At 38.5% G+C, this 23899-nt stretch overlaps 1 protein-coding gene across 2 annotated transcripts; it reads right to left on the reverse strand.

Moving 5' to 3' along the window:
- Positions 1–9181: 9181 nt before the first annotated feature.
- On the reverse strand, positions 9182–22137 carry LOC134530325 (uncharacterized). 2 transcript variants are annotated; one of them, XM_063365067.1, is made up of 4 exons: positions 22063–22137; positions 16493–16527; positions 14976–15045; positions 9182–12388 (listed from the first exon to the last, which is right to left on the reverse strand). In XM_063365067.1, exons 1-4 carry the CDS (start codon positions 22115–22117, stop codon positions 12129–12131), a joined length of 420 nt encoding a protein of 139 aa, XP_063221137.1. In that variant the 5' UTR covers positions 22118–22137; the 3' UTR covers positions 9182–12128. The 2 variants fall into 2 exon arrangements, with proteins under 2 accessions (XP_063221137.1, XP_063221128.1); XM_063365058.1 differs by having other exon boundaries at positions 16493–16530; positions 22063–22136.
- Positions 22138–23899: the final 1762 nt, after the last annotated feature.

The raw sequence follows: 23899 nt of genomic DNA on the forward strand, positions 1-23899 counted from the left end.
TATTAGTAGCCTTTGTGAGGCTTGGTTGTCAGCAGTAGCTGACCAGTTGTCAATTTCACTAGCATGTAGTCCGAGAGCTTCGACTTAGTCTTCGTGCGTGTGCGACCTCAGGGGAGAAATGTAAGTTTAATCGAGTTGTCAGTGAGGCGGTGGCCCTCACCCTAATGTAGAAACAGTTATGTTTAAATTTGTTCTGACTAAATTCCTTTTCGGCCGCCACCATCAAAAATTGTTTGGATTTCTGCTTTAAATTTAAATTTAACTTCTTGCGTTTTTCTGTTTGTAACTGTCTCCCCCTGAGACGTCGTCGCACGTATTTGTTTGGTAATGCTTTTTAAAGAACAATGAAACTTCTTCCTTCCGTGTACCTGCACTTTACAGTAATTTTGCAAATGTATTTTTGGTGGTACTTGCGGGTAATAAGGCCTACCTAAGGAGGAATGACTATAAAATAAAACATATAGCAGATAATCAGTATGTTAAAGTGGCAATAAGTACTACATTATTTTAGTAAGAAATGTAAAATGGAACATTGTGAATTCTCCATGAAACGAAATAAAATTAGCACATTTGCAAACACAATGCAAATAGGCCTTATTATACTATGGTAGGGCAATAAGGCCTATAGCTATACAATGTAAATACAGTAAAAGCAGTAACTTTATTTGGTGCAAATATGTCAAAAATGAGTCCTATAGTAAATTCAAAATGAAATTCAACATAAACACGATAATTTTGTCCCACCTAACAGCAATTTGCACTCTCTCAAAGGCATCATAATCTTCTGCTGTTAATCCTAAGCACTCTTCATGATACCACTTGCCGCAACTGAGGCACTGGCGCATATCAGCCTCCCTACCATCCTGTTTTCATTAAAGAAACATCATTCTTGCTAGTGTCCGATTTTACAGATTTGTCTTTTGTATTATTTCTTTCAAAAAGCTCTTTTGTGACTGGTGTTCCTCTGTAATTTATGGATTTTTTCCGTATTACAGATGTTTTCTCCATTGTCTTGATAGGTGTTGGCATGAGTTCATTAAAACTATTATTTTTTTCTTGCAGTTGTGAGAGGGGTACATCGTCGTCATCTTCATCATCATCATCGGTATCAGAAGCAATCATGCGGTGCGAAAATCTTCCAGTCAGCTTAACTGATGTTTCATTGAGCTGAACTTGTGCTGCAGAGGTAGATGCTGATAAAAGGAAACATCTTCTACGTGGTATTGTGTTATGGGTATCTGAAGTCTTCTGATCTGTTCCCGATGTCAATGATCTCTGGGAGTTGGAAAGCAGCATCGGTTCGTTGTCGGTGGCATCCAGTGCCAGTCGCACAGGATCTTCTGTCAAGATGGATGGAGCAAAATCTGTTTCCGGGATTGCTGCAGAATCCAAAGGAAACAGGCCAGTTGTCTTGAAGCCACTTGTAATGTTCTTGTGCGTCATACATTTGGACCAGACATTCGATAGAATGACATTAAATCGTGCTTTCGTGAGTTGCTTGTGTGGATTCTGGTCCAAAAATGACAAGACTGCGGCATCCTAGTGGTGTTCAAATGATCAATATATATATCTGTAGACCAGATGACGCAGGGTCGGTGGTGTCACAGGCAGGCCTATGTCTGCATATCTGATAATTCTACTTACCAGATCAGCTTCTTGATTTTCGGTCAAGATAGATTTTCGTCCCAGAGATTTCTTCATACTTCCACTCTTGAGATGATTTCTAATCGTTCTTCTAGGGATCTTGTACTTCTCTGCGGCCGCATACGTACTTAGAGATCTCCTTTGCACGGCACGAACTGCAGCAGCAAGATTGTCTTCTGACCATACTGCTCTTTTGGGCGGCATCGTGGTCGATGTCTCTGCGCATAAAGAAAATTCCAATAATTGCACACATGTCCCCTTTCAAATAAACACAGCATAATGCTGCCTCCCAAATGTTGTAAATACACAATGATTAAAACGATTTTAAAATGGTTTTAGAGTGCATTTATATTGTTAGCATGTGTTAATACCATTTATTATAAATAAAACATAACTTTTTAACAGCCTTTCTTGCTCCTCAAAAAGTTTCACATATAATAAGGTTTTATTGTTTATTACGTGACAATTTAAGCATGCTCCATTGCACTTTAAAATTTGATCACCAAATAGTAATGTTTAATGAACATCCTTATATAATTACAAAAGCAATGAAAATTATCCAGTCAACATTCAGTAGGAAATTACAGTATGTTGAAGGGCAAAAAATGTGAAAACGTATAAAGAAACCATTCATTGGAAAAAATATTATTTTAAGAAAAAAATATTGTTTTAAGGAATGCTAATCCTAATCAAATCATATATAAAGTCATTTTAGTACATTTTATTTTAAATATAAGTTGTCATCACAACTGAGAAACAAAAGTAAATAAGTTAAAAATTTGTTTGTACCTATTCGACTTGAACCCATGATCTCTGGCCATGGAGTACTTTTACTATAGTCATTAGGTTACATTGATATTGCAGATGCTAGTGTAATGCCATACTATATTGACAAAAGTATTTCAACATCATCGTAAATGCAAACAGAGGACAAAACCCATCCGGAGGGTAATAAGGCCCTTTACAAATCCTAACAGCATTAAAACCTGATTCAAACAACTTGGTTCGTAAAGACCATGAACTGGGGAAAATATAGAGCATACATTTACATAGTTTAATGTTACTGTACCAAAAATTATTTACGATTGTTTCTGACGGATATTTGTTACACTCGCTGCACAACCTTCTTCCGCACAAACTGGCGCGCCACTGGTGACTGGGAGCGGGGTCACGAGGGCCCAGGTGCAGGTTACAACTTGTCTGCGCCTAATGAGTGTATGCCAGGAGCGAGCAGGCATTCAGACATTCCCACTACATTTTTATCGATCGTAGGCCTTATTACCCGACAGGCCTTATTACCCGCAGGTACCTTAATATAACTTCATACGTGGAAATTATGTCCCTTTTTGACGATCGTTGATTGGATCGTTCGCTGTGTAGCCGGCTTACCCTTGCATATTATAATTGTCAACTAACTCGTCAGAAATGTTAACGTGATATTTATTGTGTATTAATATTGAATTTGTTCTTGCTTTTTGTATTTAACTTTGCATTGGTTAAACGTAACTGTATCTGAATATTAACGTAATAGTAATTAATATTGAAGTTGTTCATGCTTTTTGTTTTCAACATTGTCAGAAATGTTGACGTTATATTAATTTTGAATTAATATTGACTTTGAATAAAATGTCTCTGTACCTGAAACCTTTTACCTTGATTACCCAACTGCTCCAATCACGTAATCCGCAGTCCTAGCCAGGCTCTGGTCTTCCTTCAATCCCTAATAGGCCCCCACCTATTACAACCGAGCTACACCCCCGTGCGCTGCGGAGAGCACGCGCAGTCCAAGTGGAAGGCTTCGCTTCTCCGGAGTCTATTCAAACCCCGACAGGCATTGTCGTCGTGTCCAAGGCCCGGGCTGCTCCGAGACGTTACTGCAGAAACAATTCCCTTCCGGAATTGCTCTGCGACTTCTGGTCTTCGTCTGCACTTGAAGTGTATATTACGTGCTATCCAGTTACAACGAAGAAGAATTACCCCGTCACAAACATACCATACATCCAGAGGCAGGAAAAAAAAATTCACGGATTCGTCTCGTGATAGGCTGAAATTCAATTACGTTTTACCATTCTGCTGACCCTACTATTGGCTTGCAGTTCAACTGTAAGTCTTTGGGGCCAATGGGAAACTATTGCTTCGGATTGAAATATGTACGCTGATACTCTGTGGCGTGTCTAGTTAAACGCCTGGAGTCTTCGTCGATACTATCCCGCAACACACCACCTGCCGCGACGCGTAGTGCTTCCTGTGGCGAAGGCAGCTTAGAATTTTTTGGCGCGGCCGTTTCGACCGCCACGGAAACGGAAGCTAAGCCGCGTGGAAGCCTCGAAGCCAGTGTGTGAATGAGTTGCAAAGCACGCTCTGGGTTTGCATGTTCGTTGAGCAAGGGGGGTGTATGGACCCCGCTAGCGAAACTATCGACGCCGAAGACCGTCAGTCCGTCCGCAATAAAATTTATATTCAGTTCCAAATTCAAAGACGCATACTAGCCGTGGGAATAGCTTTAGACAAAAAGCCATACAAAGGTTTTCAACTTATTTTGTCAAAATGAATTTGCAGCCTAAGTTTGTCGGTTGAATTCAGTCTCACTCTGGATTGCTCGCAAGTGGAGAATAATTTTTTCATGTTATTTCAATCTTTCTGTAATCATCTTTGTAGTAATGTCAAATTTTCTTATCAGAATTTCACACTAATCTAAACATCGTCTTTTATAACTATTCTTAAAAGAAAACTGGCTCTGTTAAGAAACTTTATCCACATTTGAGAAGCCTGGTACCACAACTAGCAGGTGATATATACGTTTGCATGTTTCTGAAATGTGCGGCCAAAACTTACGGCCCAATTTCTTCCCCCTGATAACAAGAGTTATAACACTAGTGTACATATATTCTCTGTTTGGAGATGATGTTTTGATGATTGAGACACTCGGTGTTTCAGGAATGTAATAAATGACTGATTTTTCAACAAAAACTGACCATGAGCTATGCAACACGTGGCAAGGTAAATCATGACGAAAACAAGTGACAAAAAATTTCCCCTTCTACTCCCTCCCCCCAAAGTTCGGTCGACAAAAGTGCCTGCTAATTCGGGGTGACCCGTGGCAGGATGGAAAATGATGACATAAACAAGTGACAGCCCCTTACTCATTCAGTGGGGATGTTGGGTGTATCTTCTGGTGCTAAACTTGCAGCTAGTCCACAAACTGCATTGCGTCGTGCTGTGAAGTTGCTCCAAATATATCAAACTCCTTAAAGATAAAAAAATTACTATTGCGCTCCTACGGGTCTCCCAATCAAGCATACGCCATGAGAATTGTTAAATACCTACGTTCCGAGTGACATAGAGTAAACTTCAAATGTGATACTAAAAATTTACTGTTTGATATTTTATTTTGAATCAGTGTAATTTTTATTAATAATATTAACTTGTAGCTGCTGATGATATGTTAAAATAATATCAAGAGCAAAGCATTATGGTGTTTGTGCTTTTTAAACATACATTTTTGAAAGATTTCGTGTCTGCATGAACGTTCACTATACTCCGCGAATAAAATCAAATCCAACCATTTGTATTAACCAGTGCCGTTCGCTGGTTTACCAACGAGTCTTACTTATTTTTTGCTGTGCATTCCCTTATTTCTTTGATCCTCGCTCGCAGTCAAGGGTCTTTAGTTCGAGTCCAACAATACGGGATAACTTTCAATTTACTGACACTGAACTACGTTAACGTTAGTTAAGTGGTTCAGAGTCAACTATATTAAAGTATGTCCCTGCGTAACCGAGTGACGATAATTTCGCGGATTCATTGCACTCCACGATAGACTCGACCTGCCTGTGTGTAATCAAGTGTTTTGAGGGTGCTCATAGGCGGGGTACACTTCCTTGGTAACCACTTCTTCTCCTTGTTTATGACTGGCTGAGGGTCGTCAAGAGCATAGAACCAGGAGAGAGGTACAGTGGAAACTGAAACCATATTTTGCGCGACATGTGACGCATTCTTTTGGGTGGGCCCATATTTGCTAGTAAAAAAACTCAGGGTAAATTTATTATGAAAATTTCACTGCTTAGTGACTTATTGCTTGATAGAATAGATTCAAACTGGGAAAAAAACACTTAGTAATGGTTTATAATAAAAAAAATCATCATCTATAAAATGTGTAGAAGCTCCAGTGTTTCTGGTATGTCACACCACAAAATATGTGGCTACCAAAATAAAATTAATTATTTTTACTTTTCTCTTGTGTGCTAATACAATACTTTTCACAATATATGTAGCTATGTTGGTAATATACTTTGAAAGTTAGTGTCTAGCGGGTGGACCGAAACTAATTTAAAAACTAGGTCACAGCCTCGGCAATTAGAGTTTCTCCTCCGTAGTCAAGAGCACGGTAGTCCAATCATCGACTTGAAGCAGATGTACGCGTATGTGCTATTCGAGTCAACTTCGCTACCAAAAGAACCCGCGACATAATCCCGGCTCTACTTTCTACCAACCCGCAGATTTTCAGTGAAATCCATTGAATTCAACCCACGAGCGCGAAGGCGCGGTGGTGATACACGAGGCTGGCACTTCGGAGGAACCGAGCTGGATTCAGGGGTTCGGCCATCTTGATTTCGATCTTCATTTGTTTCTTGAAATGGCTCTGGGAAAATGCTGGAATGGATCCATACTGTGATACTATTGCCGGTTCCTCACAAGTTAGTTTTCTTTGTCGTTGTATGTTTAATTCTTCAACTAACTAGTATAAGAGACATCCAATGCAACAAATAGACAATAATACAAATTTTAAAAATAAAATGAGCTAGTCTTTCAGTACTTTCCGGTGATGTGCAACATACAACCTCGGTAACGAGTAAATTAATGTCTTTCCATGTTGTAAATACACTTATAATACGATACTCGGACACAAAATTTAGCGTAGAATTCTTTAAAATAATGCAAATAAAAATCCTCAAATTGTTTTTTCAGCTACATTTATGAACGCAATTCGCAAGTAGCTTCTGCACCTGCCAATAGAATTCGCTGCCGGAACAGCTACGTTGACCATTGTATAATTTCATTTGCAGAACGAAATTTTAAACTATATTATATAACAGCTTTGATAAAAGCTAAGGACTTGGAAAAATACTAAACTCCTGCTTTGAACCTGATTTTCGACAAATTATTTGATTAAAATACTGCCCATAATTTTAAATTCTTTAAATTGTCATATGAGGCGTGTTCGGAGAGTAAGTACCGCTTGGTCATTAAAAAATATATACACTCAAGAAAAAAATGTTTTATTGAATATTTTAGTTTACTGAATCACATTTTCACATAGTCGCCATTCAGTTCCAAGCACTTTTCACAACGCTCTACCAGTTTATTTAACCCCTCTGTATAGAAGTTCGCCGCCTGGAAATGGAACGGACGCCTCGGCCTTAGGCATCACGGACGTCGAATACGCATTGTATGTAGCCTAAGAACATGCGCTTAGTAAACATCTACGGAAATAGTTTATCAAATCTCCGTACTCGAGTCGAAAAATTATGGCTACCGTATTTTTTTTGGGACGAAAAGGTCTTCAGTTTGATTGATTTAATGAGACGTGAGTCAACATTTACAGTGAAATGTACAAAATTACGATTGTCAACTGGTTTAATTTCCAGGCGGTGAACTTCTATGCAGAGGGGTTAAGTAAACTGGTAGAACATTACAAAAATTGCTTGGAACTGAATGGCGACTATGTGAAAATGTTATGTAGAGATAATGCAGTAAACTAAAACTTTCAATAAAACCTTTTTTTAATGACCAAACGGTAATTAGGTTACGGACACGCCTCGTACGATAAAGTTTCTCTTTGTCTGTATGAATTTTGATTCGTGCCATCTGCCACAAATGGTGGTTACACATTTCCGTTCCATGCGACTTCTGAACCATTCTCAAAATTACATTACTCCAACCAAATTCCGTCTACTGAGAACTAAGATGTTGCACATTACAAACAATTGAATTTAAATCGTTAAATGAAAAAAATATTAGTCAGACACATTCAAAGCATAGCAAAGTTTTCTAGCCTGGAACGTCTTAAAATCATATAATCGTGGAGGAAATTACAATTTAAGTATGATGCGTTTCCTGTGCATTTGACGTTTGATAAAACAAATTCAGTAGTGAGGTCATTGATGCATACAAGTTAATAAATGAATAAATTTAAGGAACGATACCAAATAAATGTTTTGAGTGTATTGTCGACACACACGCAGTTCCGAATAGTACGCACAGCGCCTGAAAGCACTTATCAGCTGTCGAGCCGCCACGGCGACCAGTAGAGCCACGATTTAAAATACAATTTCTTCTTTAAGTCTGTATCACACGACGGAAGGTTTCGCACAGGCTCCGCTAGAGGCTTCCAGCAAAACTGCTAGCCAAGCCTCCGTGGCAGCAGGTATGAAAGTTTCTATGAGAGAAACTATCTCATGTAGAACTATAACTGGTGTAGGCCCAGCTTGTGTGATTGTTTTAATTACGTGAGTTAATAATTTCTGGTTTGCTATAAACATGGATATTTCTCATAACTGACGAATAATACTGTACCTTCTTCAAAAACATGTTCACCGGGTTTCAATCCCTCCAAAATAATTTACCGTTTTTAAAACTAGAGGCACACCAACTCTTCATTCTAATTGGGTAATTCCCATCTTATACGAAACCTTCCACAGAAATATGAACACGACCTAATACAAAAACTTCCATATAAACGGCCAGCGCTCTGCTAATTCTTCCACAGAACAATTCATACCTGCTGCCAAGGAAGACCGTCAAAGGAAACATCCATCGTGTGATACGGGTTTTAACTACGAGCATGATAAGTTTCACATGGACAGCGATATTCAATAGTGGTTCAAACACCAAATAAACGAATCGAGATTATATTTTATTTGCAAAACCTTTGATCAAAAATATCTGTGTAGTAGATACCGTTCCCAAAATTGGAAAAATTAAAGCAATATTTAATTCTTTTACTATCCACTAAATCACACCTTGTTGGTAGTTCAGTATATGTACTCTTAACATTTGTATTTTCGCACTTGGGAATTGCTAATCCCGTTCCAAATCGCCACAGGTATTTGTACATTTACAGATATCTCCGTAAATAGTGGATACTCAGTTTACTAGATTTCAACACACTTCTTCTTTCCGATTGCTTGTCTCTCCTGTTAACGAAACACAGAATTCCGAACTCGGAATATGGCGTAGTTTCTAAGAAACTCTAGTTATTTGTAATTATGAAGGACCCTTCGTTTATGTGAAGCGCATGCTTCTTTGAAAAGTTCTTACATTTATGTTTATAACGCTCGGTTGATTTTACCGATATTCCTATCTTTCACACCCCCTCCAACACATATCCAAAGAACCACTGACCACTTATAGTACCTACTGCTGTTTGGCAACTTAGAAACTACATGAAGAAATTGTTTAAAAAAATAATAACTTACCTAAAAATAATTCGAGATAGTTTACTTTTATTTATTTTTACTTTCTACAGACAGTTCTTCATACAGTAAGATATAAAATTAATAAAATATGAAATAAAGTCATAAAAACAAAACTCATAAAAATAGATACACTGTAAGGGCGAAAATTTTAAGATCTTAGACACAGACTTTTAAACATTCCAACTGCAATAAAGGTGATTCAGTTCAGTAATGCACATTTATGACTTCACTGTTCTTAAAACCATGTTATGTGCACTTAAGTGCTAAATTTAGTTTGTTCCTCCAACATAGCCTAAGAAGGTTCGTAAGGTGACCAATACTTATATATACTTATATTTATTCTTACTTATAATTAATTTGTAATTGGATAATAACAAATTTTTCATTACATTTTATTCTTTTACATTTTACCTAATTATGATGACAAAAATTGTCTCTTTGATGAACAAACGGTAATTAATTGGTTAAAAAAAATCAAATGTTTATCGTAGTGTATACACGTCAGTGAGTAACCAAGAAAGTGGTTCAAGATATAAATTAGTATTAGATCATTATTTATTTTAGTAAACATTCTTTCGTCACTGTGTGATATCTTTGAATATATATACTGTATAGAAGTCGCGAATGTATAGGATTTACTCTACGTTTTTTAGAAGCGTATGATGAGCAGCTTGGGAACTTCACCGCTGCAGTGCGCTGCCGTAACGCCCTGTATCGTCTTAGTTGTTATTTACACGTTAGAGCGCAGAACTGTCGCCCGCTGTCATTCCCCGCACCCCCCACCTATCATTCACTGCAGCTCAAGGTCGTTTAACGGGAGGGGGAAGGGGTGTTTGAAGAGTTCGACACTTGTCCGCTAGGGACCACCACAAGTCGATGCCCTAGAGATGGTAGCGATTGCGGCGGTGAATTAACCAACTACCTCAAAACCGTATTAGAAATTTTAACCTGGGCTGGCGACTTCTATACAGTATATATATTCAAAGGTGATATTAAGAACAATGTAGAAAATTGTGAATGTATTTCGATCAATATTATGGACATATGCTATTACAAGTTTTCACTGTATGTCGAGCAGGAATACTTTTATTTCTGACCACCGACAACTCGTTCACCCATGCAAGTATTCGTTACGTCTGGGTGGCCTGCCATGTCTCCTGGCTGGTTATCGTATGTAATCTGGTTGGATCGGTATACTGACTTTTACAAACTATGTGCGTGAACAAATTCCATAACTCTCACCGATTAATTTAGCAACAAAACTTAGACAAGCCATTAATAATACTTGTAATACTATAATAGTTGAGTCGCTAACACCCACTCCCACCCTTTTTCTTTTATTAGTTATCGTTTGCTCTTGTGAACACGCGGACGCTGAGATAACTTATTACTGAGACTCCCGACGTCACGAGACATTTTAAAAACGAATCAGAGTGGCTGGTTCACTGTCCTCGTTCTCTCTGCGTTTTATATTCTCCCGAATCGTATTCAGCTTTCGAGTAATTGACTTTCAAAGAACCGATTCTTTAAATAAAGAAAAAATCATATGATTTTGTTCGCTCAAAGGATCCCTTTGCCTCAGTGACGTATTTCCAAACCCTAGGTTGACTCGCGTGCTGGCCCTTGAAGCGCGCTGGGATTGGTCGCGGCACTGGCGCGGAAGGGGAGGGTGTTTACGGCAAGGGTCACCGTGCAAAGGGGGTCACGCCCTGGCGGATTAACGGTGTTTTTGATCTTGGAGGGGGAATGGTAAGAAAGATGCTATCATGACATGACTAAGGGACAAAAAGCCAGAGTCGGCTTGAAAAAAAATAAATGCTAGTTAACATATAGGCGAGGGTGAGCATTTGTACTGCTGCAGACTCTGAAATAAACTTTAAAAAAAATTATTTCAGAAGACTCCGTCGGTGCAAATTTCAAAAGGTTAACAATGAAATCAACAGTGAAGGTTTTAGTGATATTTTCAAAGACTGAGGTAACTAAAATCGACGAAGAGTTAGAGAGAGAAATGCGAATGTTGAGTGAAGAGATTCTCTGACTTTACTAAAACAGATTGCACATTAGAAATTAAATTTATAAAATTGTAATCATCTGAAATTTGTGTAAAGTATTTTTCTGTTGATTTTGACACTTTTTTTTAGAATTTGTGTGTTATTTTTATCTATTATTGATTCTAAGTAATAATTAGTTTATTATCTTCTTTTTGAAGTGGAAATTATTGGGAAAAGATTTACATAAATCTGGATTCTGGTATAATTTCCAGTTCATTTAGGCGTTTTTGCAGTCAGTGTGTATTATAAAATACTTTAATTATTATTATTATTCTGCAGTTGATACTTAGCCTATTTAGCGTTGTAGCCGTTTGTAGGGTGGTAGGTGTAGGGTTCGGGTTACTAGCGGCTGAGCTGTATAAACAAGGTTGTATTAAGGCTGCTTATGAGATTAAATCCATGTTCTAAAAGGGTGCTTTGTAAAAGGTGTGCGCCAAGCTACTTCTACCTTAGAATCGGGTCAAAAGATCAATAAAATTTATTTGTTTAGTACTGAGCTTTAGTTTTCTTAAATAGTACTCTGCTAGTTGGTACCTTATACACTCCTATAAATTTTGCTTTACATTTGTTTAAGAATAAGTTTTCCGCAGACTCACTGACCGATTTAGACTGGGAATGTTCCTTTGGTTGTTTTGGGTAGATTCCTTTTTTAGGGAATTTTGAGTTTTAAGGTATGGCCTACTCCTAGATACGTGGTAATGGTTTTGCCGCGCCTCTCTAGCAAAGAGATGGTTTACAAACCGAATTTTATATTTGCTGTTAAATGCTGGTTAATGTTGCGTTACTTGCGCAGACGACCAGAATGAATCTTTTCTATATACGACATTACTCTATGATAGCTCCAGGCCCTGTTTATCGTGTATCTTCTCTATGACTGCGACCTCTTTGTCTCTGGCCCGGTGTATCTTCTCTATGACCGCGACCTCTTTGTCTCTAGCCCACAGCTGCGCTAGCATCATCGGCGGCCGGACAGGCCCGGTATGCTGGACACGCCTGGTATGGACGGGAACATGGAAAAGCCGTTCTGGAACATGTTGACCATGTCGGAGCCGGCGGGCATGGGCATGAACATCATGGTGAAGGCGCCCGCGACCATGGTGCTGCGCTCGTTGAACAGCGTGTTGTTCATCAGCGAGGGCACCATGTTGGGAATCAGGCTGGACAGGTCCGGGCCTGGCTGTTCTCCTGCTTTCGCCTGCATAGGATCGACCGTGACTGCGACAGATAACAAACAGCACGAGTGATGTCAGGTATTTGAAACACAAACGTAAAGATAGCGCTAACTGCTGACTTGAATGTACTTCAGGTCGCTCAAGATTATAATTACAATATTATAGTTTTATTCTGTCGGCCACCATCTCCGATGATGTCCCCCAATATGGGGGATCTTCCGATACCAGCACTACGCCCAAAACCAGGTGAAGGACCAACATATTATATTACAAACTCAGGTTATTTTGTAACTAGATGTTAATAAAATCAAGATATTAAATTATTTACATAAAAAATTTAAAATTTTCAGATTTATATTACTCTTAAACATAGCTTTAAATGCATTTTACTGTCTGATTAAATATATCATTTTCAAGAAAACAACTTTACTCAAGTAGGTGACACTTATGGATCATTGTAGGAGAAAAATAAAAAAGCAGTACAGAAAGTACTGTATAATTCTTCTAACTACGAGTAATAAATATCATATCCCCAAATAAAGATGTACTTCACCAGAAAAGTTCACGATAAGATAATGACGAGTAATACCAGCCAGGTCATTAACCTGCTTGAAAACACTTGGCACGGACTAGTAAACCTGGGCTCTAGAATCAAAATTATTATTTAGGGCATTGAGATGCCATTTTTGTAGAAAAATTCTGCTTGATTAACTATGCCTTCCCCTCAGCATGTACCCTCAAGTTTTGAAGGGACATGGATGACATATTCGACCTAGACTCTAATGGCATTATCTCAAAGGAGACTGCCTGCTAAGCACACGCGTTTAAGTGAAAGACTACTCGAAATATGAGAAGAGGATGAATGATGTCGTGGGCTTCTTCATCGATGAGACGAGTGGCGAGAAATGTCCTCTTTGTTAATGGTAACAAAGGTGGTGCAGCTAAGCATCACATAATATTTTAAAAAGGGGCCTTACCACTGTGGACTGGAGGGTATGGAATGGCCCTCAGGCCTTCGCCCGAAAAATACGACAAATGAACTCTTTCAATCAACGTTTTAAGCGAGTCTGGAACATCAATTTTGTTGATTGTTTGTCTAGTTTCTATTAATAAATTTTTATAGACTTTCCTGATCAATCATCCTCTGGTTTGCTCTATAAATGCTTGCGATTTATGAGATAGGTATTATACAATAATTTAAATTACATGCTAATAACAACTATATATTTTCCTTTTCCCTTAATGCCCCAATTTTTAACAGAATTCTAGATAAAGAATGAAAATAAAAATTAAATGCCCGTAGCAAGGGTCCTGGGCGGTTGTCTGGCTCTGGGGTCGTCCCCGACTTTGGCCCAAAAGGAGATAAATCTTCCTGAACACAAGAAAAGCTCTTCTGGTGTTGTAGAACACGTAAGGCCATCTATGGATCATACCTATGCAGCAAGATGGCATCTTGGGTCTAAAGCATCGGCACTTGGTGGTTTCTGTACGTATGTCATAACTGATCCATCCCGTTTTCATCCGTGTGCTGTGTATGCCTAGGCTACATAAAGTTTATTTTTTCTCCCCCACAGGCTTGGAAACTTGAATGTAGATCTCAGTGGTGGTTTTTAGGGGAGGCATAAAGCCTCGTCAATATATTAATTATGTGCCTAGTTTGTAAGTTGTTTGTTTCTTCTTTCTAGTTTTTAGGTTCTCTCTTGAGGCCGGATGGTTGGTGAGTTTAGCCACGCACCTCCAGGGACGCATGCATCCCTGGTTACATAATAAAATTCAGAATTGGACAGATCAAGGTGGACCTCATTCCAAGTGCCCAACCCCCACGCGTTTGACATTTTTCTGTCCTGACCAACTCTTCAACCGGTATTCTCCTACACTATTAATGCGATGCCGTTATTCCATCGTAGTGATTTAGGGAAAACATGTAAAACAATATTAGAATGATCAGAACGGGATTGAAACCCGTTCCCTCTGGAATGCGAGGCCAGTGTCTTACCACTGCGCCCCCTCGCTTCACAACCAATGGTTTCGCCCAACTTGTGGCAGATCGGGCAAAAATTGTGATGTGACAGTCATTCACTGCCTGTAATAGCGGGAGCATCCGTGTAGCGAGCACGTAAGGACAGATGGTGTCCACGTCATAACCGATTAAGTGACGGCTGGTTTTCGCGAAGTGCCAGGCAATTTGCAAGGACGTAATGCAGTGATGATTTTTTTTTATAAACATAGAAATTGTGGATATAATTCACACGTGGTTTCCATTATGATCATAAGCAACTCGTTGCAATACAAATTATTGAAAAATAAAATAAATAAATCTTTGCTAAATTAAATAATATGGACTCCCAAATAAAGGTATGCGTGTACAAGAAAAGTAAACGTGTGAAACAATTAGGTGCTTTGTAGAGAATTCAGTCTTTGTCTTATTTCTAAAGAACTGGTTATTTATTGTGAATTTAAAAATACAGCATCTTTAATAGTTTATCAAAGCCTATCTATTTCCGTCATTAAAATAACTTTTAATTATTTCCATTGCTCTCTTAAATTATAATATGTAATCATTTTTTCCATCATTTTAATGCTTGCAGTGTACGGCTGCACAGAAACCTAGCAAATTAATATAAACTCACTTTCATCATTTGGTGAAGGTCCTTTAACAGGCAGGTCATTTTCTGGGGAGTCCGGAGACCTTTGCAGACGCTGAAACAGAACATACATATATGTATTTGGGTATACAAAATAAGACTTTATATCCTTTTTTTTAAGGTTGTAAAATACAGACAAAATACGTATACATCTTTTGGTAATATTTCAGGATTAAATATAATTAATCTTAAAAGGAGTAGATTGTATATTTTTCATCTTGAATAACCTGTTTTTTTTTCTCTTACATTTGTTGTCAAACGACACTTGTAAACAATTAAACAATGTCCGAGGTTTTAGACTGAAAAGTGGCCAGTCGAATCGTCTTCTCTCAAAAAAAACAATCTAGATTCAAAAACTTATTCGGGTCATGAACAAAAAAACAACTGCCTGAGGACCCTCAATGCCTTGCGTCCATTTTATATGGCTATATTTATAACGAGTGTAAAATTCAGCCTTGGAAGTTATTTCGGGAATGAGGTCCAACCCGAACTCATTACTTAAGTTGCTTCCAAGCTTGAAAATTAAATATATGCCTGTATGTGAAGCGACACACGACTACAAGCAGATACTGAAAACGACGGAACATCCGAGATTACATTGGGCTCTAAACCACTCGCGTTCCGGCTCGGTGACCGTGAACATAATCATTTTGTGTTGGGATCGAACCAATGACCCTCGTTTCATGTCCTTGACACCTCAGTCACAGCCACCAGAGAATCTTAGATAATTAAAACACCAAATAATGCTCATACGATCCTTCATATTTCTGCAAATTTGACGTGGGACCATGTAGTAAATACATAATGCCACACTGTATACGTGACAAAGTTGATCAATGTAAAATAATGTAAATGTTTTAAAAATCAATTAAAGGTATATTTTTAGTTTTAAAACCATCCATTATAATAAATGCATATTCTAAACGGCGTTACTAATGTACGCTGTGCCCTGCCTGTTCTTAAAACATTTAAAATGAAAAAAATTAAAATACAGGAGAAACTAGATTATAAACTTTCTTTGGTGTTGGTGGTGTTATTTAATTCACTTTGACCAAATATGAAGATTAGTCAGCATATTTATCAATAACGAAGCTTTCATAAGTTAAATCAACAAAAATATTGAAGCTTTGAGCCACGGCAGGACCATTTTTTGTGGTACGCTTTGTTCACGGGTTTAATTCTCTTTACATAGCAAAGCACGTTGGTGCACTGACATCATGTATTTATCTATATCGCTATAGCAACGTAACTCCAAAGCTTCACACGTCACTGGACATACAGAGGGGCTTAATAGGTCCTAAATAATTTTCACTGATAAAATAATAGGATCACAGCTGGTGTCCACAGATGTCGGTTGAAAACGGATAGTATTAGCTGCCGTTTGTGATTGCGCGTTTAGGGGCCATATTGCATTAGAAGCACCAGCGACTTTCGCCTTTACCGCTCAGCCTCGCCAACATTAAAAAACTTCCTGGTAGGCGAAATCTCAGACAAACACTTACTCCAACAGGTATCCTTGCAAACGGCAGTACACCGCCTACTGAAACAAAGAACAGTTATTCGTCACTATCAATCCATTAACCTTAGACCATGATGGTACTAAACCAGACACTGTATTCACACACAAAATTACTATTTTAATGAAATGCTCTCCTTCATTCGGACAACTACCTCTATTCCATTCTGTCCAGTGTTGTTCTGTTAAAAATACGTTCAATTATTCTTAAAACTACTTATCTCTTACTTAATAAAAGATTGAATCAACAAGTTTAGTTACATTCAGGTTTGTTAACAGTTACTCAAATTAAGCAATAATTGTGTAAATAAAATAATCTTAATTTTTTAAAGATATAGATGATTCATTTACTAAAAATTAATACAAAGTTTCTTACGCAAACAGAGTTATTAATTATTTTTTTATGTTAACAACTAATAAACTAAAAGTATGGAGGATAAAAGTTATAAAAATAAATGCAATAAATCTTTCTTCCAGACGTACCCGTTGTTAGTGTTGTATCGCGATAGTTCCGAGACAGTGAAGCATTATCCTATTATACTCGTATAGAAACCACATATTGTAAGTTAACTACAGTAAAATCTTTCATTCTCTCTAAGAATTGTTGGAGTAGACAAATCGGTACTTCATAACAGAACGAGCGTATGTCCTATTTGGACATAACTACAGAACTGTAATAAAGAAAAAAACTTGTTTCTTCAATGATACTGTGTTTTCCATTGACAACATGCATTTGGAGGGCAAGCCGAAATTTATAATTCATTTATTTGGCTAACGGTTCAGAACAGTAACATTATAACTAGACTTAGGCCTGTCTGGCTTGATTAAAGCATTCGCTTAGGCTCTTTTAACTCCCGCAAAATGCTCTCGAAAACATTTTGAGTAAGTTACGATATTATAGTTTTATAGAAAGCAAATTTTTAAGATATTATCTGCAATGACGCAGAAATAACTAAATTTGGTTAGGGGCTCATTTAGTTTTAGGTACATAAATGATAAAGTGTGTGCATAAAATTTCAATATGCGTAGGAAGCGGTAGTTAAGGGGAGGCTAAACGATTTTCGTAAGGTACGAAGCCCTGGAGAATTGCATATCGGTGCTGTAAAACTAAAGACTTAAATTAATAACACGCAGGAACTAATTACAATAGAGCAGTGTCCTCAATCTTTTTTCCGCATGTTTGAAGATAGCCGTGATCTTGAGCCTCGCAACGTTTGACATATAATTTAAAAAATCTAACCAATTATAAGAAAAAGCTGTTTATAAGTAGTGAACACGTATGGATAACAACTTCCCGTTTCTTGAAGTTGTCTGACTTGTTGCTATAAATAAAAGGCCCTCGCTATCGAAATGATTTAAAGCTGGAAAATAAATATCCCTTTAACAGACTACTCGAAGCAGGAAAGACCGACAGTTTAGTCGCAGCGTTTCCTTGCACGATTATTACAGTGAGGTATAAATAAAATATGACTATCTTGTAGCCCAAATTTAAATACGGTGAATAAAAGTGGAACATCCACCCACACGGTACTTAACTAAAACTCTCCCACGCCGTTTTGGCATCTCAATCTTTCCATCGCAATGATATCCTGAGCCCTCCATGGGCTAGTGACAGGAAAGAGGATATCCTGAACCCTGATGGGCTAGTGACAAGAAAGAGGCTGCGTGGGAAAGCTGCTCATGTGTCATGGCCGACGGAATTGGCACATTGTTTAACTTTATTGAATCTCAGATCGTTTCGTATCTCTCAGTTTCAACGTAGTAAATGTCGCACACACAGTAACATAGTGTCATAACTCAAATATGCAATTTTTGACTAAAATCATTTTCGCCATTATTTTAACTAGTTTTAAATACAAAGTTCTATAATAAAATATTGAATTATTTTAATTATATTTCTTAACAGTATTTTATTCTCGAAGAGGACCTCTTACTTTTTTTTGTGTGCTTAGTCAAACCTGACATTTTATACTATTTTACTTGGTGTACGATGTTTGATATTTCTTTCAAATATTTACTGCGTCCTACTAACACTTTGTATCAACCAATTTTAATTAAAGTAAATTAAATTATATTTTATACAGCTAATCGTAGGTCAATGATGAATATATTGAAAATAAAACTCATGCCCGCAACTCAAGCAGGGCTGCCACATTCACGCTCAGATATCTCTCCTGGACATTAGCGAGCGTCTTTGTCCCCGCTCGTTAACGTCGGCTCTCGCAGGTACCAACGTTCGCCATGAATTTCCCCGAGAAAATATTTGAGAAATACTGACTTTACCATCTCGGTTTTTAAATCATTGTGTAGCCACCTCCGCAAGCTATGTGATATGTGTGGCTGTCGTGAGGTCGGGCCAAGGATCACGAACACAGGCACCAGGACAGCCCGCTTGAGCTTGTAAATTTACTCTGATAGGACAACATTCACAAGTTTAATTTGTGTAACACCTTGGATCACGGTATACGGCATTCGGTGGAAGTAACCTCATGAATGCGACGGAAATCAATTAACGTAAATGTGTATCAACCTCGGTTTTGCCATTTGAGACGGATGGCGTGAAAAAAAATTCATAACGCCAATGTGATACTTTATAGTATTATCTGTTGAGTGAATTTTAATAATATGGACAGTATTTTAATAAAATGATTTGTCAAAAATCAGGTCCAAAGCCGGTTATAGTATTTCTTTTCAAAGTCTTTTTAGCTTTTATCTGAGCCATTTTATCATATAGTTTCAAATATCGGTCTGCAAAAGGAATGGTCCTATAGTTGCTCCGGCAGGGAATTCTAGTGGCAGATGTGGAAACTACGTGTTATTCGCTTTTAGAAATATATTTGAAAACACAATGTGAGTATATTTATTACTCTCAGAATAATTTAAAGAATAATACTTTAATTTTTGCATCCGAATTTCGTATTATAAGTGTGTTTACAACATGAGAACACATGGATTTGCTCGTTACCGTGGTTAGATGGTACACATCTCTTGCGAGTACTGAAAACTCGCTCATATATTTTTTAAATATAATTAATTGGAAACCTTTAAAGTTATGTGATCCGCTCAGATCACCTTTAAAGTTTGGGCCACTTAATGTTTGTGAGTTTTTATTTTTTTATTTAAATTTTGAGTTTGGACGAGTTTTACTTTGAAGAAGCGGGAGCCCATAAAATTTATTTGCCCCAGAGCGCTTGTTTTATCTTGATGGCCCTCGAGATAAGGCTCTGTCCAGTTTTAATTTCAATGTGTTTTGTCTTCGCAATTACCACGTCATTATGTGTGTGTAACAAACCAAGCCTATTAGTTTACATAAATCTAACAGCATAAGAAATCTTTGATAGCCATTATTATCGATGTCATGCCAAAAATGTGATTGAATAAAATACAATTTTAATTATAGTGAGAATGTGTGTAAGCAAAAGGCTAAGAACCAAACTCAGCCGTTTTACCAAACATGTAAAAGCGTGAAATATTGATTGATTGTGTGATCATACATGGACAACTGAAATTCACAAGGTGCTGAATTTAGTACCATTATGTGTAAATTATGTATATCTCTACATATTGGTTTTAGCAAAATTATTTTACTAACATTTAGGAGTCCCGGTGATGGTGCAAGTGTTACAGGTAATGATAGAAGAATAATTAAACGTAGGTTTACCCGGGTTTACTAAGCATTATCCAAGTTTGTCGGGTAAAGTCCGAATAATCACTTAAATAAATGTTAATTCGGCGTTTACCGGTGTCCACCCAAGTCTACCAACGTCTCCGTCTCCCCTGAGCTTTCAGATTTTACGGCCTGGTCGCGATCTTTTCCCGAGCAGAAGTCCCACCTAGAACCGGTTTTTTCCATTATACCATTATGGAATTTCATGTTAGAACCATGGTTTTTCTTGACCACGGACTTAGTGCCCGGCAGTGCCGATCCTTCAGCCTGCAGAAAGGGATTTTCCACCTCACCAGACACCTCTTTCCAGCATCTAAGAAGGTCGAGGAACAAGCACTCCCCAGCATAGGTCACTTTGGTAAACCTCCTTGTCATCACGAGGAGGTAGCAGATTGCCACGTTTGCCACATGTTTCAAGAGTTACATTTGTAAGAACGCCAAGTACCTGTAGTCCTTCTGTGGTCACTGCTGTGGTTTAGTTCACAATCACACTAAAAACAAATAGCAAGATAGTGCAGCCTGTTTTTGTTTTCATTCAACTAGCCAACCATAAACCTTTCCGTGGTCCTGTCGGATACTGGTGCCGGCAACAGCCCCGACACCTCATGCAGCAAGCACCTTCTTCCTGAAGGAGTCAGGACCACTTCCAAGAAGGAAACGAAATGTAAGAACATACAAGGAGGAACCTGATGACTTCAGACGACACGTGACGGACGTGTTCCGTCTGCAACACCTCGCAGCACCTACTAACGCCGACACGACAGTGGGAGCTGTCGGCTGTTGAAGTGTGAGTTCACCCTGTTGTCGGGCGAGTGCGGAACAGGCCTGAGACCGGAGACACGCTGAGAGGGCATAAAGACACTCGTGGGGGAGAAACTCTAATTGCCGAGACTGAGACTCTAGTTTCTGGAAGTAGTTCTCGGTCGTCCCACAAGAGAGTAGCTTTAATAATATAATTACTACTAGCGTAGCTTTCTTTATTTTGTTGTGAGGAGTAATGCATAAGCTATTATCAGGCAAACAAACCAATGAAAATTAACTCTCTTTATTTTGGTAGCCACATATTTCGTGCTGTGGCATACCAGAATTTTTTTCATCTGCTTGTAATTTACATTGAACATTTTTTTTTTTTTTACAAAACAGCATTATGTGTTTGGGAAATTTTAAATTTTAGTTACAAGTAGTTAAATTAACTTAAAAACTTGACAATTTTGATTCTACCACCCGATAAGAGGGTTTTTTTACGTGACAACGTCTAATAAATCGATGAACGCTGGCTGCACGCACGAAAAAGGATGACTCGTCCCATTACGCACATTTTCCCGTTGCGCTTTGTCCCGTTACGCTCATTGTACGCTTGCGCCGCATCTATCTATCTTCCACTCTATTGGAACAACCATCGATTTGACTGTTTCGAGGCACATTAAACTTGAAACCCTCCCATTCGTTTCCTACTTTTCCTATCATTGTCCTATCCTTAACAGAAGAACACAGACTGGAAGAAGTTAAATAGCAAACATGTATAAAAGTTATAGTTAAAATAATCTCTTTGTTAAAGTAATAAATATATTTGAATTAATGAGTGCAAATAAAAGTAAATTTATCAATTAAATTGTAGATTTCATTTCACCCCTTCTTTGTATCCATACAAAATAGTGATAATTCAATAAAAATGATTCAATTCAATAAAAATGATTCATAAAAGTATGCCATTATTTCATCAATGTTTTGTTATGACGTTGTCACGTTAAACTATCGTCCGTAAACCGACTTTACAGACAACCAATTTTTTAATAGTAGATATGGGCTCCAAATGTCACGCAAAAAAAAATTGTATCAGTTTCCACTTCTGTACCTCCCGCCCTTGTTCAGCGAGGACACTCACTCACCAGCGCACATCGCCCAGGCGGACAGCAGCACCAACGCCGTGACCTGGAGATGCATGTCCGCTAGTTGCACAGCAGTCTCGCGTCGGGCGACTCGCCTCGCCTCAGTTTATATACGCCTGTGTCGCCGTCGCCCGATACATAAATAAAAGGCAGTCGCTCGTGCGAACCCGGTGCAGCAAGGGCCCAAGTACCGTAAACGTCCTCCAGTAAACACGGCGGAACTGCGCCGCGATTAGATACCTGCGGCCGTGCACTTGAGGCCCCCGCCCCCCTCCCGCCCTCCGTCTACCGGCACACGCACGCGGTGCGCCGAGCTTCGGAGAAAACCATTCCGTCTGAAAGACGTCAGAGTAACGTCTGTTTACGAAAAGCATTTAAGATTACGCTAAGGGTGGACGAGTAGTAATGTTTACGTGGTTAGTTTTCAAGCTGTATTTTCACAGCTTTACGCTGGTTTTTCAAAGCTCACTCGATACAGTTGTTCAAAGCACCCAGCAGCTACTCAGATCCCACAGAGGGGGCTGGCTCTGTAGGAGGTCTGGGGGTTTAACGGTGGAGCTGGAGGTGGGTCGGTGGGGCCGAAGTTGGAATGGGTCTCCTCAACCTCTCGACCTAGCCGGGCGCTCTCCAGTAACATGCCGCGATTGGAAATGGCGAATCTATTTCCCGGTTCTTGGAACCCATGTTAGGCACTGGTAACAGTGTCTGGCATGTAAAAGATCCATCTTTCTCCTAACCAGGACCACGCCCTAACGGGATTACATGCCTGGGGGAGTATCGATGTTAATTTGAGGTTAGAACCTAATGTACATGTTCAAAGCACCCAAGGGACTTTCACTACACCTTCAACTTCATTTCTCCACCACATGATGACATGGTTACCGCTCGAACACCATAGACGAGAAGACAGCGAGCCAGTTCAGAGGCGATGTCGCGCCAGAAGCACCAGCGAGCGTCCCGCCTCACCAACTCACATACACTGTCTGACTGGGCGGGCTCGTTACGGCTTGGTGTCACGCGCCGAAACGTTTACTCCCTTTTCCTTGCCGTTTCTATCAAATTAACGGATCAACATCATCTTCGAATATGGCTGCAGAAAGGGAAGCACGAATTCAGGCGAGCCGTCAACTACACACACGCGACCTTGTCCCAGAAGCAAATAACCCTGGCCATGAAACCTTGCGATCTAGATTCAAGGGATTTCCTTGTGACCTTTGCGTTTGTCATTGGTGTTTTTTTTTTTTTATGTTTAAACATCCTAGCTCTCGGCATACGCCTTTCGGTATGTGTAATTTCGTGAAAATGGAACAAAAGTCGATGAACGGAAATGTGAAACGAAGGCCGACTCGCTTGTAGCGATGTAAACACGTATATAGTCACTTTAGTAACCATTTGGGTACATACCAAACGTATTGGTGTGAAAATGAAACTATATGATGGTAAACTACTTCTGAATATATTTTGTAGACCAAAATAGTCAAAGTAAAATGTAATATCAAATTTTAAAATGCATTATAAAACATTACAATTACAACATTGAAATGTTTATAATAAACAATAATAAAAAAAATTCTCCGTCCACATTACCAATTGGAGGTAAAACGCGCGCTTATTAACCTCATGGGACGTTGTTAAAATCTCGCCAATTTAATTTTTTTAAATTGTTTTAATAACATAATATAATAAATTATATTAGAATTTTTATTCAGCACAATAATAATAATAATGTTTTGTAGTAATAATTTGCGTGCTGATTCCAGTTGTTTAAGCAAAAAATATATACAAATAATATATTCATAGTGTTATAATATGGGTTTTAAAATGTTTCAAGATATTT

The sequence above is a fragment of the Bacillus rossius genome, chromosome 1 (genome assembly GCF_032445375.1).
Source record: "Bacillus rossius redtenbacheri isolate Brsri chromosome 1, Brsri_v3, whole genome shotgun sequence".
Taxonomy (NCBI): Eukaryota; Metazoa; Arthropoda; class Insecta; order Phasmatodea; family Bacillidae; genus Bacillus; species Bacillus rossius.